The 17,157-nt window shown below is 45.1% G+C and overlaps 1 protein-coding gene across 10 annotated transcripts in view; it reads left to right on the top strand.

Moving 5' to 3' along the window:
- The window catches only part of mycbp2 (MYC binding protein 2), a 65,197-nt gene that overhangs the window by 40,616 nt on the left and 7,424 nt on the right, over positions 1 to 17,157 (top strand). For 4 of the 10 annotated variants that reach the window (XM_069663089.1, XM_069663086.1, XM_069663087.1 and 1 more), the window contains 18 exons: positions 592 to 732; positions 3,986 to 4,210; positions 5,120 to 5,252; positions 5,334 to 5,459; positions 8,013 to 8,192; positions 10,580 to 12,214; positions 12,318 to 12,487; positions 12,582 to 12,829; positions 12,934 to 13,101; positions 14,088 to 14,245; positions 14,341 to 14,540; positions 14,701 to 14,850; positions 14,945 to 15,105; positions 15,222 to 15,378; positions 15,488 to 15,712; positions 16,416 to 16,481; positions 16,699 to 16,938; positions 17,050 to 17,139. In XM_069663089.1, the coding sequence (XP_069519190.1) occupies positions 592 to 732; positions 3,986 to 4,210; positions 5,120 to 5,252; positions 5,334 to 5,459; positions 8,013 to 8,192; positions 10,580 to 12,214; positions 12,318 to 12,487; positions 12,582 to 12,829; positions 12,934 to 13,101; positions 14,088 to 14,245; positions 14,341 to 14,540; positions 14,701 to 14,850; positions 14,945 to 15,105; positions 15,222 to 15,378; positions 15,488 to 15,712; positions 16,416 to 16,481; positions 16,699 to 16,938; positions 17,050 to 17,139 (4,473 nt within the window). The remainder of the gene's footprint in view (positions 1 to 591; positions 733 to 3,985; positions 4,211 to 5,119; positions 5,253 to 5,333; positions 5,460 to 8,012; positions 8,193 to 10,579; positions 12,215 to 12,317; positions 12,488 to 12,581; positions 12,830 to 12,933; positions 13,102 to 14,087; positions 14,246 to 14,340; positions 14,541 to 14,700; positions 14,851 to 14,944; positions 15,106 to 15,221; positions 15,379 to 15,487; positions 15,713 to 16,415; positions 16,482 to 16,698; positions 16,939 to 17,049; positions 17,140 to 17,157) is intronic. The other 6 variants (XM_069663090.1, XM_069663088.1, XM_069663095.1 and 3 more) reach the window with 6 other exon arrangements.

Genomic DNA, 17,157 nt, shown 5'->3' with positions numbered 1-17,157 from the left:
AGCTACTTTCCACTTTTATTCTATTTCCTTGTCTATTCTTCTTTTAATCAGTAAGGATAGAATCATACATTTTGTAACTCTATTTTTTGTCTGGATTAAGTTATCCTCTTTAATATCTTCTATGTAATATATTTAAATATCTTCCTAATGATAATAATTAATTCTTTCAAATCTTATAAATATGTTGCTCCTACTTTAATTTGCTTCATACTCTTGCAAAGCACTCTGAGGCTACATGAAAGGCTTGAACGCCTGCACCATAAATCCAAAGGATGGGATGCATTTAGAGTGAAAATTAAAGTTGTTGAAGCACTAACTTATTTTTCGCACTGTAATACAACACATACTGAGAATATTTGCACATTACATATCTAAACTCCCATACCTTTGATAGCTAGTGACATTTATGTCTTACCTTCACCCCCTGCTGTAACCTGTCCTCTAGTTTGACCCTTTCCTGCAGCCTCAGAAGTGCTGAATGTGTGTGTGTGTGTGTGTGTGTGTGTGTGTGCGTGAGGGTGCTGCCCATCCTGTTTCAATGGTAACAGGACGGCATGGCTCTGCTCTGCTCTGTTGCTTGTTTTCCCATAGATCCACAATGATGATGGTGTGTGGCTCAGGCTCAATGATGAAACAGTAAAGAAGTATGTTCCCAGCATGAATGGGTACACTGAAGCCTGGTGCCTCTCTTTTAACCAGCACCTGGGCAGGAGCCTACTGGTCCCAGCCGACGTAAGTAGAAGAAGGCCTGCTGAGCGAGCAGTCTATCTCTATGATGACAGAGGCTCCTGCGCTGTTTATTTGGGGAAAAGCTCAGAGTTTTGTCGTTTAACAAAAAAGGGGTTTTCAAGGTCTCTAATGTTTGGCACCAACTCCCCAAATGTACTTGAAGCATTGGGGTGTTCTCTTGCATGAAACATCTATTAAAGCAGCACTGAGTATGAAACTTTCACTAACACACTGTGCACAGGAACAGCAGCTGGAGCGTGCATGCTTTAATTCATGTGTAAAGGCACAAGGTAACATAACATGGCCATGGTATGTTTATTTGGCAAATGCTCACATGCATTAGGTAGCTGTTTAGTGCATTGAAGTGAACCCCAATGCAGGAATTGACAGACAAATATAACAGGAAGTAAAGGAGCAATTTCATCCTGTGGTGAAGTTGGTTAGTCCGCACTGTTCAGTCCTCTTTTCCTCATTGCCTCTCACTCACAATTCATGAACACTGGCGCACTACAGCATGTGATAATAAAAGGTTCTCTCACTTTTTGCTCCATGCCACAAAAACCGCCACAATATGCAACACAAAAAACACTCCGTCACATTCCTCATTTGGTTAAGATATCTTGTTAAAATATCTAAAGATGTTGACATCCAGGTGGTTTTCTGTCATGAAGCAATCACTGGTCCACAGAAAGTTTCAGTGGGAAATTGTACCTCTACTGCTTCCACAATTCCACCTTTGCATTGGGATGCTTTAGGTGCTAGGTGGCTTCCATGTAAGGTCTCTGTCTGAACAGCATGACACACTACATCATCCAAAGTGGGGAATTTTTTTGGAAGTTTCAACTCGATGTATTTTATTTGGGAATGGATTTGGACAAAAATTACCATGTGGTGTTTGGAGTGAAGTGTCAATTTCTCTTTTCTCGCAACCTGGCTTTGTTTGTCTCTGATGCACTGGATCCTACACTTACTGTAAAGTGTTCCAACACGGCCTCCTTCTTATCAGTGCTCCACGATTTCACTATCTGGCCTATCTGACACCAGTCAGAGTCTGTCCTCTCTTCTTCACCTTCTCAAATCACCTCTGATGCTGGAATTTACAGAGGAGCCAAAACAATGTTTTTTTTTTCTTCCAAAAAAATACACAAGCGTCTTCCCCCGTCCTGTTTTCTCTCCTCTCTCGAGTCGTCTACTGTTTCTTGACTGTCTTACGATCTGTTGCTCAGAATGTCTTTAACGCTAGCCAAGGAGTCAGGGATATCGGCTTTTTGTCGTGGACCCCCTTAACTAAATTCCCACCACAGGTGAGTTGTACGAAGGAGGGATAAATAGCTTGACTGCCCTATAGTGTATCATCTATCTGTTGCTTTATTTGTCCTCTTGAACCCCTTGTGACGTTGTAGTCTCCCCACAGTTTTTACAGTAAGAGGTTGAACCACAGTTGCATGGTTGTTTGTACAGTGATTATACAGTTTGTCAGCAGCCACTGTCCCGTAGACTCTCGCAGTGATCACAATTGGGATTTTGTAAATTCTTACAGCTCAAGCTTGTATGTTGCATGGGGTTGAAGATACTAATGTCCAGTCTGTTGCATGAGGTCTTGTTTGACAGGCTTGTTTTATCTAGTCCTGTAACGTTGTGTTTCATAGCATGCCTCCCTCTAGACTGTATAGAAGTGTTTTACTTAATTGGATTAGACCTGTTGTCTATTGGTCATTTAACTGCATCACTACAGTCTTCACATTAACGTTGGGCTCCTCGATTCTAACACTTTGTAAGTGTATGTACTGTATGTGCATTCTAATATGAGGAGCAAAAATGTAGTTTTGGAGTAGTACGTATTTTTGTTGAGGGTGGAAATCTAAATATGGTTTAAATTATCTATGTCACGTGTATCGAGATATTGTTTAACAGCCTTTATAGTTTAAAGGTTGCTCGTCTCATTTCTTCTGAGAGTAAAATGAGGAAGATTGACACCATTTTCAAACCTGTCCTAGCTACTGCTAGAAGCTAGTTAGCTTAGCCTAGCATACAGACTGGAAACAGGGACAACAGCCAGTCTGATTGTGTCCCTAACCACCTGCCATAACCTCTAAAGGTCACTAGCAAACACCCTTGTATTAACATGCCCCTTGGATACTCCCATTTCTTCAGTGTGTGACAGTTCGACAACTCTTTGATAACTGTTTCTAATATGTTTCTAAAAAAGGCTTCTTGCTGTACTTGTACATTCCCTGAAACATTGAAAATAACATTGAAATTTGCCCCTGGAAGAAGCCACTGTAAGGTACAGCTGGTGTTCTCTTTAATCTATAGAAGCAATAATATTTGAGATTGGATACATAGCTGTGGAGGAAGTTGTACAAACAGCTCGTGGTTTCGCACATTCTACATTCCTACAACACCCAGCGTGCATTGCGTCGCTCACTCTGAAAGGAACGGCCCAGCGAGAGACGCTGGACTACCGTTTTCCTGTCAAGGACATTTATCGGTACAGAATCTGAAATACAACAAGAATATACCGGTGGATCGTCTAAAAAATCTTCATGTCTGCAGTCTACATTTCAAAACTGACGATTTTGAACGAGACATGACATCTGAGGCGGGCGTCCTAGGAAGTGTAGTTTAGCAAGCTCCCTGGCCTCCGCCAGATGACGTGTTTTAAGTGGTCTGGGTTTCCAGGTTCCATTGGAGAAGCTACCATAATGGCATTAGCTCCCCATAATAGCATGATAGGACTGAGGTTGAAAATCGGTGAACTGGCCCTTTAAATTTCCTTTGTTGACTCCTTAAAATATGTGTAAAAACAGGAGGAAGAGTCCCACTCATGATCCCCCAGTAAAACAGCAACTTGTGTGTTTCTAACACAGCTAAGCTATTGCTAGCTGTATATTATATTTAATGGACAGGTATGAGAGTGGTATCATTCTTCGCATCTAATTTTCTGAAGGAATGCAAATAATGTCTATTGCTTTAAGGCTTTGACGGTTTACCAGCAGATGTCCAGGTGTTCTTGATCTTTAACTGCTGTACATGTGAAATGAGCTTTGGCACATCTTTGAGAGAGGCCTTACTTAGTGCTTGACAAATGCATAACTGTTATATGTGCAGGGTAGGTCGGCTCCTTGCTTCACTGCTAACAGTGTCTCTTTCAGAGCTCAGTAGTCTGAACCATGTCATGATCTTTGACCTGTTTTGCAGCTCTTTTGTCGTGTTGCTGTTCTTCGGCTCTAATCCATGCTCTCACCTTTTGCAGGAGGTCAGGGGCCAATCGGAGGAGAACGTAAAGGAGGTGAGCAGCTGCCCTTCCCACGAGGCCCCCATTCGGGTGCAGAACAGGGCAGGGCAGGGCGGCGGCCCGGGGCTTTATAAGGTAGTGAAGACCGGCCCCTCTGGTCACAACATCAGAAGCTGCCCAAACCTTAGGGGTATCCCCATTGGAATGTTAGTTCTTGGCAACAAGGTCAAGGCCATAGGCGAGGTACGCACTCACCCCAAATAATGCAATGTGTTTTTTGTGGCTGGAGTTGAATAAATCAGTCTGTTAAGATCACCTAATGTAATACAGCTAATTCTGGTAGATTTTGGCCTGATTCTGAGAAACTAGGGCTCCCTGTTTTTCAATAACTGAAATGATTCTGAATGTAAAAGATGTAATCTCTCTGTCTAATGGGAATACATCAGCTGCTTCTGGGTGTGGGTGTGTGTTCTGTATCTTTTCTCACATCGAGGTCTCATCAGCAACATTTTTTCGCGTGCTTCCTGACTCACTAATTTCAGTTTTTATGAATCCATTGCAGTTTCAGGGCGATCACAAAATGCTGGAGCCTCTCTGTGCCTTGCCTGTATCTTTCTTGCATTTTTAACAATACTGTGAATAACTTTCTTAAATCGTCTCTGGCCTTGTGATGAGCGGAGCCCTCCCCTCTTTTGGAAATCATTGGCTGCTGTGGTGTGTCATGCTGTTCAATAGTTTCCTCTCTGAGTCTGTACTGGAATGCCCTGTCTGGATCTGAGAGGTGCAGCCTGCACATACTAATACTTCCGTCTATGTCTTGTTTTTCTAAAACATTAAAATATTTCAGGGAGTTGAGAAAAAACAACCACATTTACCTTTCAATAAACTCCCCCTTTCTTAGAGTAAGTTTGGTTTTGTCCCCGATGTCTGCTGATACACAAAATCAAATACATGTGATCTGCTGCTGTGGATTTTGCACTTGTCGTTGCATGTGATGATCTCCTGTTAAAGAGTCTTGGAATGTGCCGTAATAACATGGTTGCACTCATATGAATAATGACTGACTGTTTTTTCAGTAGATGACTGTTGACAGGTTGTGTGGATGTGGTGTGGGTGTGTGAGTACGGATAAAGAGTGTTGTTTGTGTATCAGGTGGTCAACTCAGAGGGGACCTGGGTGCAGCTGGATAAGAACAGTGTAGTGGAGTTCTGTGAGAGCGATGAAGGCGAGGCCTGGTCTTTGGCCAGAGACCGCGGCGGGAATCAGTACCTCCGACACGATGACGGTAAGAGAAACACAAATGAGGGAGTGTTTTTTAACCTCATGCGTGTTCAATTGCAGGATAACATTTGCTTTCCTACTATAGAACAAGTCCTGCTTGAGCACGGGGCTCAGACACCACCACCCAGCCCCTTCTCTGTGCAGGCCTTCAACAGAGCTGCGACTTCAAATGGAGCGCAGGGCTTCGACTACGGCATCTCCAATAACAAAGGTAAGGTCCACGTGCTGTATAGTAGGTTTTAAGACACAATCTTTACATCACTTTGCTTTACCATTACTGATTTATACCTTTTTATATACCTCAACTCTTCCCTCACTCTGCACCCTTGTCTTGATAATTCCTGCTTTGTAATCCCCTCACCTTATCTGACTTCTCACCATTAATTGGAATGAGACTTACCCCATTGTAGTTGTAGAAATGGGTGTACTAAGAACACTGTCTTAGGCACTGATCACCATCTTTGTTAATGCAGATACAGAATTACAAACCACTTGACCTCCACAATTTATAGAAGTTTGTCCACAGGGTATTTTGTGATCCAGGATGGGTCAGTCAATCGTGCCATCAGTCACCTCTTCCATCATCTCCTTTTATTTATGCATGCTTTATAGTGTGTCTCCTTTTATTTCATGCCTAACATCTCTGCAGTGTCAGGCATATGCCTCTGTTTGTGTTTGTGTGTGCATGGGCCAATCAATGTGCTTCCAGTCATTAAGACTAGTATGTGTCCGTTTAGTTGGCTACTGTGGGATCGCCTAACACTGACAACTGGCCCTGAACACGTGTCTGTGATTTCACCCTTTACCTTACGTTGCCTTAATTTAGTCTCTAAATATTTGATCATTCACATAATCATTGTTTTCTTAAAGATATGTATTAATACTGAAAACATCACCTGAATATACTCATCGTTTCTGCTACACCATCAAAGATTGGCTGGCCCCAAATGTGTCTGTGTATCTTTCTGACTGAATATCCTGCTGACGCTGTGTCGATTGTCTTTCAAACGGCTTACCGCTCCTTCTCTTGAAAAAGAGTCTGAAGTTATACCTCTTTTTTTAGTAACAGTTTTTACTGTTACTGTAGAATAAAGACTCCATTGGTGTCATTTAAACTGCTTTGTAAAAGCCAATTGCATTTTAACACTTGGCCACACGCACTTAATGCAAATCTTGATGAGTGATGGAAACTCACCTGGATCTGTTTGCTACACAGAAAAGCTAACATGCTATTAAGCTGTATGTTGCTACTAAACGACAAGTAGAAAGGTGACACAGGACGGCCCCTGTAAGTTGCTGGAATGGAGAGATTGATGCATTAAACCTTTTAAGCATCTGTTCTTCTTTATACCACCTCTTGAGCTACATTATCATCCATCCAAATCCAAATGCTTTGTAGCGATTATGCTTAGCTCTTTAGGTAACATATGACCAACAGCCCCACAATGCATGGATTGGCCATGCAAAGGGGCTAAATGGAATAAGCTCTACTCTATTCCATTTCAGAGATGAGCTGTCTTTTGAGTGCGGATCTGCACTCGACACAGACTCGGATAAAAAATCTGTCCAAACCTTCAAACCTCACGGTTGGTTTTGGAGCCAGCAAACCTAAGAAGGCTGCGGGACTTCACAACTTCAGGTCATGGCCACGTTTGAACCATCTGTTGATGGTTTGAAGCACGAGCCACCTTTGTGGTGGTTCCATCGCGCTGTGAGGCGGTATGGATCACATTCACACTGGTCATCTTGAGGCACCAGCATGCGCCAAAGCTCTTTGAGCAAGTTGGAAAGGCACCTTACTGACAGATCTCTCAGGCTCCAATCCTCAGCCGTGTGGTTGATTTCCCCCCATCCCAGTTTCACCTGGGCAGCCTCCCATTTCTGGCTGCAACAACTGATGGACTTGCAGTGGATGTAAAGTCTTCACATCAAGTTGTCTCTCCAAAAACCAAACCATATCAGTATTTTCTATGCTAACTGCAAAGCGACTGGCCTTTGTATGTCATTGACAACTAGCCTGTTGTGTCAAGAGAGTGGAAGACTTTTGGATGATGACGACTGATGCAGTGTCAGCTCAGCTTACAATATCTGGAGAAAGGCCACATTTTTTCCAAGCACACGAGACCTTTTTTGAATGGCTCTTATATAAATACATAAGAAGAAACCCCTCTCTGCCCCTCCCTCTGTAGGCCTATATTATTTCCCCAAACAGAGCTGCGAAATGGGAGGAGCCTCTGGTCCTTGAAGTGTTTTCTTGTTTTATAGTTTAGAAGTTTGCAGGCTTGAGGGCTAATGAGCTGCTGAGACATTATTTTTGACTACAAAAGTGATGACATCACTCTGAAGTTTTGTCAGTTTTGTATGGCGAATGACAAAGGAGCACAATACCCAGAAGTCTCAGGCTCAGCTGACATTGCTCTCGTCATTGCCTCTTTTTTTAACTTATTTTTTATCTACACGGACTTGTACCTTTTGACTTTTAATCATACAGTAGGTCCATTTGACCCGTTCCTCACCTTTCGACTGCTCACCCAAGCCTCGGCCCGCTGCCAATCCTTTTGTACATCTACACAGAGAGAGTAGTGGACTTCTTGGACCCTGGAAGCACGAACAGCTCCTCCCATTTGGCTGCATTGTGGGAGCGGACAGAATGACTGATAGAAAATAAACTCTGAATGATCCTCACCCCCCTACCCCCTTTGGAAACCCTCAAACCATAGCATAAGCTGTAGTTTTTCCCCATCCTCTGTCTCCATGTTTGCAGGTGACCGGCTGAGTGCCATACTGAATTCCATTCAGTCTGGGCCCTTCCTCTCAGCAGCTCCCTCCTCCTCCGTATTTGAGCAAGCCGCCCAACCTCCTCCCTCCTCCTCCCTTGTCCACAGCCCATTTGTGTTTGGACAATCCCCCTCCCAACTGTCTCAGCCACAACCACAGCTTCTGAGTAAGTCTGTCCTGCTTTCTGACAGCGCTTGCTTGCACAGGTGTTGATCCTTTTTCTCTCAGCTTTTTAATTTATTTATTTTTTATTTAATCTTTTATTTGTTTTTTGTTTGTGGGGAGGGCAGGAGGGAGCTGTGACACATAACAATGCAGTTATGTTCTAACGTGCAGAAATATCCTTAACAAGCCAAAATGTCTACCATTCAATGTTTGAATCTTGTTTCTCAAACGTGGAGTGACACGGCCTTGTTGTGCGTTACTTTTGAAAACAAGATTTCAAACTTAAATCTTAGACTCACCGTCTTGTTTAAAGGTATATTTTTGCCGTGTGCTGAAGTAATAAGCTGAGTTGCTTATTTTTACGCTTGCTCTCTTGTTTAGTCAGCTTCTCCTTCTTTTCCTCATCATCTTCTTCGCTGCTTTAACTTCAGATCTGCATTTTTCATCCTTCAATAATAATCATTTTCTGCCTCAACCAGCCCAGAGCTTCACTCCAAATGTAAACAACAGTGGTCTTTAAAGTAAAACCAGCTTAGTCATGAAGTAACAATACAACAAATAACACACTTTAATAGTTTGTACTTGCCCTGGATAATTCAAATACCACAATTTAAAGAGGTTACTTTAGTACAGGATCAAATAAATCTGTGTGTTTGTAACTTTTTCAGCCTCTTTTCTCCCTGTCGGTCTTTTCCTCCGTATTGCTTCTTTTGCTCTACTTGTGGGAATCTTTTTTTTATGTGTGTGTTATATGTGTGTTTCTTACCGAGCCCGAGAGGTGTCTTTGAGAAAACATTTGTTAGCATACATGTATAATTTGTAGGGATGCACGATATTATCGGCACGTTATCGGTATCGGCCGATATTGGCTTAAAAATGAACTATCGGATATGGGCCAACACGCCGATATCCGCCGATATAATTAACCATTAAAATGATCGGCTGCTGCATACTTGATTAACTGTCCGACCCCGGCGCAATGTCCCCGGCACGAAGAAGACCTGCGCAGCGCAGCGTGATGACGTCACGTGTGTCTACCTGCAGCATGAGAGAGTTAGAAGCCAAAATGTCCGTGGTGTGGAAGTTTTTCAAAGTGTCCGAAATAGATCGCAAAGCTGCTATTTGCAATGACTGCTCAGCTTCGGTGATGGAGGAGGAGCCAAGGCAAAGTCTTTCAACACTACAAACTTGATTAACCATCTCAAGACCCGTCACCCCGACCGTTGTAACAAATGTGATAAGAGTATCACCATTATACTGTATGCTGATGATCTCTGCAATTAGGTGTGCGGGAAAAAAATATCGGTATCGGTAATCGGCTAAATGAGTTGTAAAATATCGGCATATCGGGTATCGGCAAAAAATCCAATATCGTGCATCCCTAATAATTTGTGTTCCCAAATGAGCCGACAGGTAACTTATCACCTTGGTAGCATCAGTCTTGTGCTGTGTGTGCAGTTTTACTTGCTATTAGATTAAAAGAGAACAAAAAACACCTCCCGGGCTTTGTAGTATCTGTTAGTGTTTCTCTCTGCATTTCTATCAGTGTGTCTTGATCTTCCCATCATTCTTGACATGTCGTCCTTCTGCCTCCTTTCTCTTTCACCTTCTTGACTTGACCCCACTGCCTCTTTGTGCTTTCTGTCCTTCTCTCCGTGGCGGCCGTCTTGCATTTCATGCCTGGTTTGTTTTTACCTGCTACCACTCTTTTCCTGCTGTAGATGGTTCATCTCGCAGCCTTGCTTCTCGTGAGCGTGCGCACAAAAGCAGTGTGTCCGCGGCCGGGCATGGTACTGCTCTCTCATCTGTCGCTCTAAGGCAAAAGGGTGGGTAATCACAGCATGCATGCATCCCTCAGACTGAGCAGAGGGTGGGAAGGAACATTAGAATAAAGAGGAAAAACTGCAGGAACATAACAAACACGTGCATTTTATTTTAAGTTCGGCTTAGCTAAATCTAAAATGCTACTGACTCCCAGGTTGTTTGTGGCTACTAGACTAACTGCAATGAAAGTATAAGCTCCCATACACTAAGGCTGGATTCAGTATCTGTAGTAGAGGTCCCAAGCCATCCATCTTTCATCAGCTCTTCATGATCCATCAGCTATCTTCTTCCATTTCAGAGTGTGTCTGGTACAATAACAAAAGACAAAGTTAGCTCTAGTTTAAATTAGCTTTACATACATTTGAAAAACCTGCCTTTACAAGAATTAACATCTCTCACCTTTGGGACTTCTGTCTTTCTGCTTTTCATTTCATTTTTCTTTCTATTTTCAGATGTTTTTTAAGCAGGTCTTGAGTTTTGTTCCCTGAGTTAAATTGCTACAAATGCATCACATATTAACTGTAGTTTCTTTTAGTGTAACTTTTTTGAATTATTAACGTTTAGGTGAGCGAGGGAACCTGATGCCGGGTGCGCGGCCCATGTCTCCAGCCTCCAAACACCGCCAGGAGAACCGCTCGCCCAAACAAGAGAGTCGGGGAAGCCGCTCGTCCGAACAGAGCAGGGCCAAGACGGGAGAAGGTGGACTCTCAGCAAGCGAAGCCCTCATCCTGCGCTCAGACACGGGCAAACTGAGGTCCGACTCTCACAGCCGCTCCCACTCGCCCAACCACAACACTCTGCAGGCCCTAAAGGCGGACGGGAGAAACTCTGGGCTTCGTGCCGAGTCACCAAACCCTGGCTCTCGCTCCTCCTCCCCCAAACAGAAAAGTGTGTCCTCTTCAGGCCGGTCTAGTCCCTCCAGCACCTCCTCCCAGCATTCCTCTTCATCCCACCATGACAAGAATCTTCCACCTAAAGTCAGCCCGTCCTCCAAAGCCCGGCTGGACCCTCCCAGAGAGAGGTCCAAATCAGATTCGTACACTCTGGATCCAGACACGCTGAGAAAGAAGAAGGTTCCACTCACAGAGCCGCTTAGAGGCAGGTCTACCTCTCCCAAACCTAAACTGTCTCCTAAAGATCCAAATAAAGAAATGAACAATGCTGAAAACAGAGTTCCTTCTCCTCACGTGACCCAAGAGAACCTCCACAGTGAAGTGGTGGAGGTGTGCACATCTAGCGCTCTCCTCTCCAACGATGAGGGGAACGACGAGAACGTGGAGCTCCATAATGCCGAGGAGGGATCCTGCAAGGTGCACTTTAGCATCGGCAAAGCTCCGGTCAAAGAGGAGCTGGAGAGCCGCTCCTCACCCAAAGTCAGCCGCAAAACTTCCAGCCGACACACCCGCCCTAAGAAGGACAAATCCGGGCCTCTGTTTAAAGGTGAGAGCTCGTCCAGGGTCACAGAGCCCGCCAAACAGGCCATGTCACCCTCTGTAGCCGAATGTGCGCGAGCGGTCTTCGCAGCATTCCTGTGGCATGAAGGTATCGTCCACGATGCCATGGCCTGCTCCTCTTTCCTCAAGTTCAACCCAGACTTAACCAAAGAGCACGCCCCCATCCGGAGCTCCCTGGGAGGACAGGGCGCCGAGGAGAAGGAGAGCAAGTTAAAGAACCGCCACTCCTTAGAGATTTCCTCTGCACTTAACATGTTCAACATCGCCCCACATGGCCCGGACATCTCCAAAATGGGAAGCATCAACAAAAATAAAGTGCTGTCCATGCTGAAAGAACCTCCCCTGCCAGAGAAGTGTGAGGACGGGAAAGGAGAGGCCATTTCCTACGAGATGAATTCCCATCCCTCTATGAGGGCAAAGTCGATCCTGCCGCTAACGTTACAGCATCTGGTGGCGTTCTGGGAGGACATCTCTATGGCCACGATCAAGGCGGCCACTCAGAACATGATCTTCCCCAGCCCGGGGTCCAGTGCCATCCTGAAGAAGAAGGAGAATGAGAAAGACGGTAAGAAGTCCAAGAAGGAGAAGAAGAAAAGGGAGAAGGCAGAGGTGCGTCCGAGAGGGAATCTGTTCGGAGAGATGGCGCAACTGGCTATGGGTGGACCGGAGAAAGACACCATCTGTGAGCTGTGCGGGGAGTCTCACCCTTACCCAGTCACCTACCACATGAGACAGGCTCATCCAGGTAATCACACAGGAGGTTCTGGTTCAGTCATTCAGATCGTCTCTCGGTTTCCATCTATTCTAAATGTACTCTTTGCCTTTAACACACTTTTTTTCTGTGACAGGCTGTGGCCGCTATGCAGGAGGCCAAGGCTACAACAGCATCGGCCACTTTTGTGGTGGTTGGGCTGGTAACTGTGGAGACGGAGGCATCGGAGGCAGCACCTGGTACCTGGTGTGTGATCGCTGTCGGGAAAAATACCTGCGAGAGAAACAGACTGCTGCTAGGGAAAAGGTGACCTGTCGCTGCGAGGCTTAAGTGCTTAAATGTGCGTTCCTCTTTTCCTCAGCTTTTAACACTATACTGACTTCTGCGTGTTCTTTTCCAGGTGAAGCAATCCAGAAAGAAACCCTTACAGGTGAAGACTCCAAGGGCGCTGCCCACTATGGAGGCCCACCAGGTGATTCGAGCAAACGCCTTGTTCCTGCTGTCCCTCAGCAGTGCTGCGGAGCCCAGCATGCTTTGCCACCACCCTCCCCGGCCCCTACACTCTCAGCTGCTCCCCAGCCTGAAGGAGGGCGTGTCGGACGAGCTCCCCAATAAAATGGGCTGTCTCTACCTTCAGACACTAGCCAGGTATCTAACAGCTCTCTCAATAACAGGTGGTCTTTTATAGATTAGTAAACTCTGCAGTAACACGTTCCTGCATGATGATTTGAGTCTCCCCTCTCATCCCTCAGGCAACACACTGAGAACTTTGGGGCCTACCCGGACGATAACCTCTTCCAAGATGAGATGAGGTATTTGCGTTCAACATCTGTTCCCGCGCCCTATATTTCAGTCACCCCTGACGCCTGTCCCAATGTGTTTGAGGAACCAGAGAGCAACATGAAATCAATGCCCCCTAGGTAACACATCTTAGTACTATGTTTACTCTCACTTTCCCTTATTTGCATGCTTACAAAACGAGTACTTGTTATTAAAGAATTCTTCATACACAACCTTCTGCTGTTCAAACATAACATAGACATACAGACATGCATGATATTAAGCCATGGCAGTTACTTTTTGACATGATTTTCTCACTATTGGACCAGCAGATAATGTGGTTTTGTCATGCAGATTTACAAATAGGTCGTTCTAGATTTTAATTTAAATAAATGTCTGTTATGTCTCTATCTATCGCCAAATGAGGTAACACGACATTCGCGGGAAAAATCACAAGCGGCGCCCATTTAGTGACGTGTTTTCCATCAGCCAGCAGTGGTTGGTCTGCCAGAGAGGGTAGGCGGAGCTAAGCGGCTACTATGGCTGAACAAACAAAGAAAAGATCGATGACGACAGATACAAAAATAAGTGAAAGTACAAAGAAAAGGAAACAAATTCGACTCTCAGATGAAGGCAAACAGTCTAAAAAGGAAAGCGACCGTCAGCGAGGAAAATCAAGAGTTACAACCGGAGCCAACCGTAGACGTCACACATGCAACCCTGTCGGGATATCTAGGAAGTGTGCTCCCGCAAACACCGTTTACCGCCACAGGTGTCGCCAAAGACAACGAAACTGAAATCTTCGAGATTATCACTTTAACCTATACAGTAAAAAAGATGGCTGTTAAATTCTTTGTCGAGGATTAATTTAATTGTTTTTGTCAAAACAGGAAATGAATTGTGGTAGGAAATTAGCTTTCCAAGTTCTCCAGTGTATCTCCTTCGTTTTTGAATAGTTCCTTCAGTAGCTCCCTAACCTAAACACACACACACACACACACACACACACACACACACACACACACAGGTTTCTTAATTTTCCACACCTAAGCTCCAGGTTGACTTATTTTTAATTTAAATGCTAAACAATAAGAGTCTGTTTTTGCCCTTACATGCTGTCTTTCAGTCTGGAAACCAGTCCGATCACAGACAGCGACACGGCGAAGCGCACGGTGTTCCAGAGGTCCTACTCAGTCGTAGCATCCGAGTACGACAAGCAACACTCGCCTTCTCCAGCTCGAGTCAAAGCCGTGCCAAGACGAAGGGTCCATAGTGGGGATGCAGGTAATATCACCTGTTCCATATTGGAGTGTTAAATGATACTTAAAAGTGAGTTACAGCATCGTATCTAACCTGAATTTTCTCTGTTCTCCATTCAGAGGTGGGATCTTCTCTCTTACGGCACCCGTCTCCTGAGCTATCCAGGCTGATCTCAGCCCACGGCTCCCTCAGTAAGGGGGAGAGGAACTTCCAGTGGCCTGTTCTCGCTTTTGTTATCCAGCACCACGACCTGGAGGGCCTGGAGGTGGCCATGAGGCACGCACTGAGGAAGTCTGCCTGCAGGGTGTTTGCCATGGAGGTACTACATCTCTGTGAACCTCACCGAGCTCAGTCTTTCTTTTATAATTACTGTTTAATCAGCAATTTGTTTGCTGTGTATTGTTAGTTTTTCAATTAAAATTTCTGTACTTAGCTAATAGACCGACCTTAATGAGAATTATTTCTTGTGTCCCTGTCAGGCGTTCAACTGGCTGCTCTGCAATGTGATCCAGACGACCTCCCTGCACGACATCCTCTGGCATTTTGTAGCATCCCTTACCCCATCGCCCTTTGAACCCGAGGACGAGGAAGACGAAGAGAACAAGGGGAACAAAGAAGTCGTGGAACAGGTAAGAGTGGTCAACATCAAAAAAGAAAGCAGCAATACTTTTACCTTATCGTTGCATCTTCTTATTATGATCGTCTCCGCTCTGCACCCTGCAGGAGAGAGACCTCGGCGTTTGTGAACATCCTCTGTCAGACATCGTCATTGCTGGGGAGGCAGCTCATCCTCTCCCTCACACCTTCCACCGCCTCCTTCAAACCATCTCTGACCTCATGATGTCACTTCCAAGTGGGAGCTCTCTTCAACAGATGGCTCTTAGGTACAGTTTCAGAACGATTAAAGAATGATACTCGCGCTCAATCAGTTGACACTTGACATGTTTATTTAATTACAGTGATTGCAATCTTTTTTCTCAACTTTTGTTGTTTCTTTTAGGTGCTGGAGTCTCAAGTTCAAGCAGTCAGACCACCAGTTCCTCCACCAGAGCAACGTTTTCCATCACATTAACAACATCTTGTCGAAGTCAGATGACGGAGACAGCGAGGAGAGCTTCAACATCAGTGTGCAATCGGGCTACGAAGCAATGAGCCAGGCAAGAAAATTCCTACTTACTTCAATATCAGATCTGTCTTCTGTTGTTAAACACAGTTGAACCAAAGACTTGACACGCACTAACCGGACATATCTGTGTGTGATTGCAGGATCTCTGCCTGGTGACCTGTCTGAAGGATCTGACCAGCGTCGTGGACATCAAGACGTCCAGTCGTCCGGCCATGATTGGCAGCCTAACGGACAGCTCGACAGAGACCTTCTGGGAGTCTGGAGATGAGGACAAGAACAAAACAAAGAGCATCACCATCAGCTGTGTGAAAGGCATAAACGCCTCCAATGTGTCTGTTCATGTGGACAACTCCAGAGACATCGGGGTAAGGGGGCAATTGCGAATCATAATTTATTGTTAGATTTAGATTCAGGGTCTTGTTCTCGAGTGAGGGTAAAATGGATGGTGAGATTGACAGACGGATCGGTGCAGCGTCAGCAGTAATGCAGGCGTTGTAGCGGACCGTCGTGGTGAAGAGGGAGCTGAGCCTGAAGGCAAAGCTTTCGATTTACCAGTCGATCTACATTCCAACCCTCACCTATTTGGGTAGTGACCAAAAGATTGCGGATACAAGCGGCCGAAATGAGTTTCATCCAAAGGGTGTTTTGGCTCAGCCTTAGAGAGAGGGGGGCGCCCCAAGTAGAGCCGCTACTCCTTTGCATGGAAAGCAGCCAGTTGAGGTGGTTCGGTCATCTTATTAGGATGCCTCCTGGCCTCCTCCCTGTGGAGGTTTTCTGGGCAACGTCCAACTGGGGGGAGACCCCGGGGAAGACCCAGAGATTATACATCCCGTCTGGCCTGGGAGCGCCTCGGGATCCCTCAGCAGGAGCTGGGAAACATTGCTGGGGAGAGGGACGCCTTTGTCACCTTGCTTAGCCTGCTGCCACGGCGACCCGGCTCTGCATAAGCAGAAGAAAATGGATGGCTTGTTAGATTTTGAGGGGATAAAAGACTGCTAGTTATAGATATATTTATAAGCCTTGTCTGCTGAATTTCAGTTTGTAATTCATCTTCTTTTATATCCACAGAACAAAGTTACATCAGTGACATTCCTGTGTGGAAAAGCAATAGAGGATCTCTGCAGAATCAAACAGGTATGGACAGCTTCTTCGGCAGTATTATGGGAATACATATATCACCTTTAAAGTATGCTGTTAAACTTTCAAATAGTCTGTTTTGTCAAAGCCAAATCTGATCCACTCTCTGTTGAACTGCAGAAACATTAGAGTAACAAATTAACTGCTTGTTTTCATAAGGTTGACCTTACAGTACACTAAATATTTACAACATCCTTGTTTCTTTTCATCCAAGGTTGACCTCGACTCGCGTCACATGGGCTGGGTGACGAGCGAGCTGCCCGGAGGGGATCATCATGTGATCAAGGTGGAACTGAAAGGTCCGGAGAACACCCTGAGGGTGCGGCAGGTGAAGGTCCTCGGCTGGAAGGAGGGCGAGAGCATCAAGATCCTTGGACAGATCTCAGCCAGCATGGCCCAGCAGAAGAACTGTGAGGCGGAGACGCTCAGAGTGTTCCGCCTCATCACCTCACAGGTCTGTCTACTGCTTCATCCACCCATCCAATATTCCTTATAATGTATTGTTCTGTCACAGCATTGCACTGTATTTCATGCTTATTTTTCCTACTTTGTTGTGCACATTCAGGTCTTTGGAAAACTTATCTGTGGAGATGCAGAACCAACTCCGGAGCAGGAGGAGAAAAATCTGCTTTCATCACCCGAAGGAGAAGACAAGGTCTGCACTGAGACAAAA

This window comes from Semicossyphus pulcher, unplaced genomic scaffold, assembly GCF_022749685.1.
Source record: "Semicossyphus pulcher isolate SPU_LCO1_2020_fin unplaced genomic scaffold, fSemPul1.0.p SCAF_15, whole genome shotgun sequence".
In the NCBI taxonomy this organism is placed as follows: Eukaryota; Metazoa; Chordata; class Actinopteri; order Labriformes; family Labridae; genus Semicossyphus; species Semicossyphus pulcher.
Note: the sequence above shows the minus strand (reverse complement) of the source record. Positions and strands in the feature narration are given on the sequence as shown.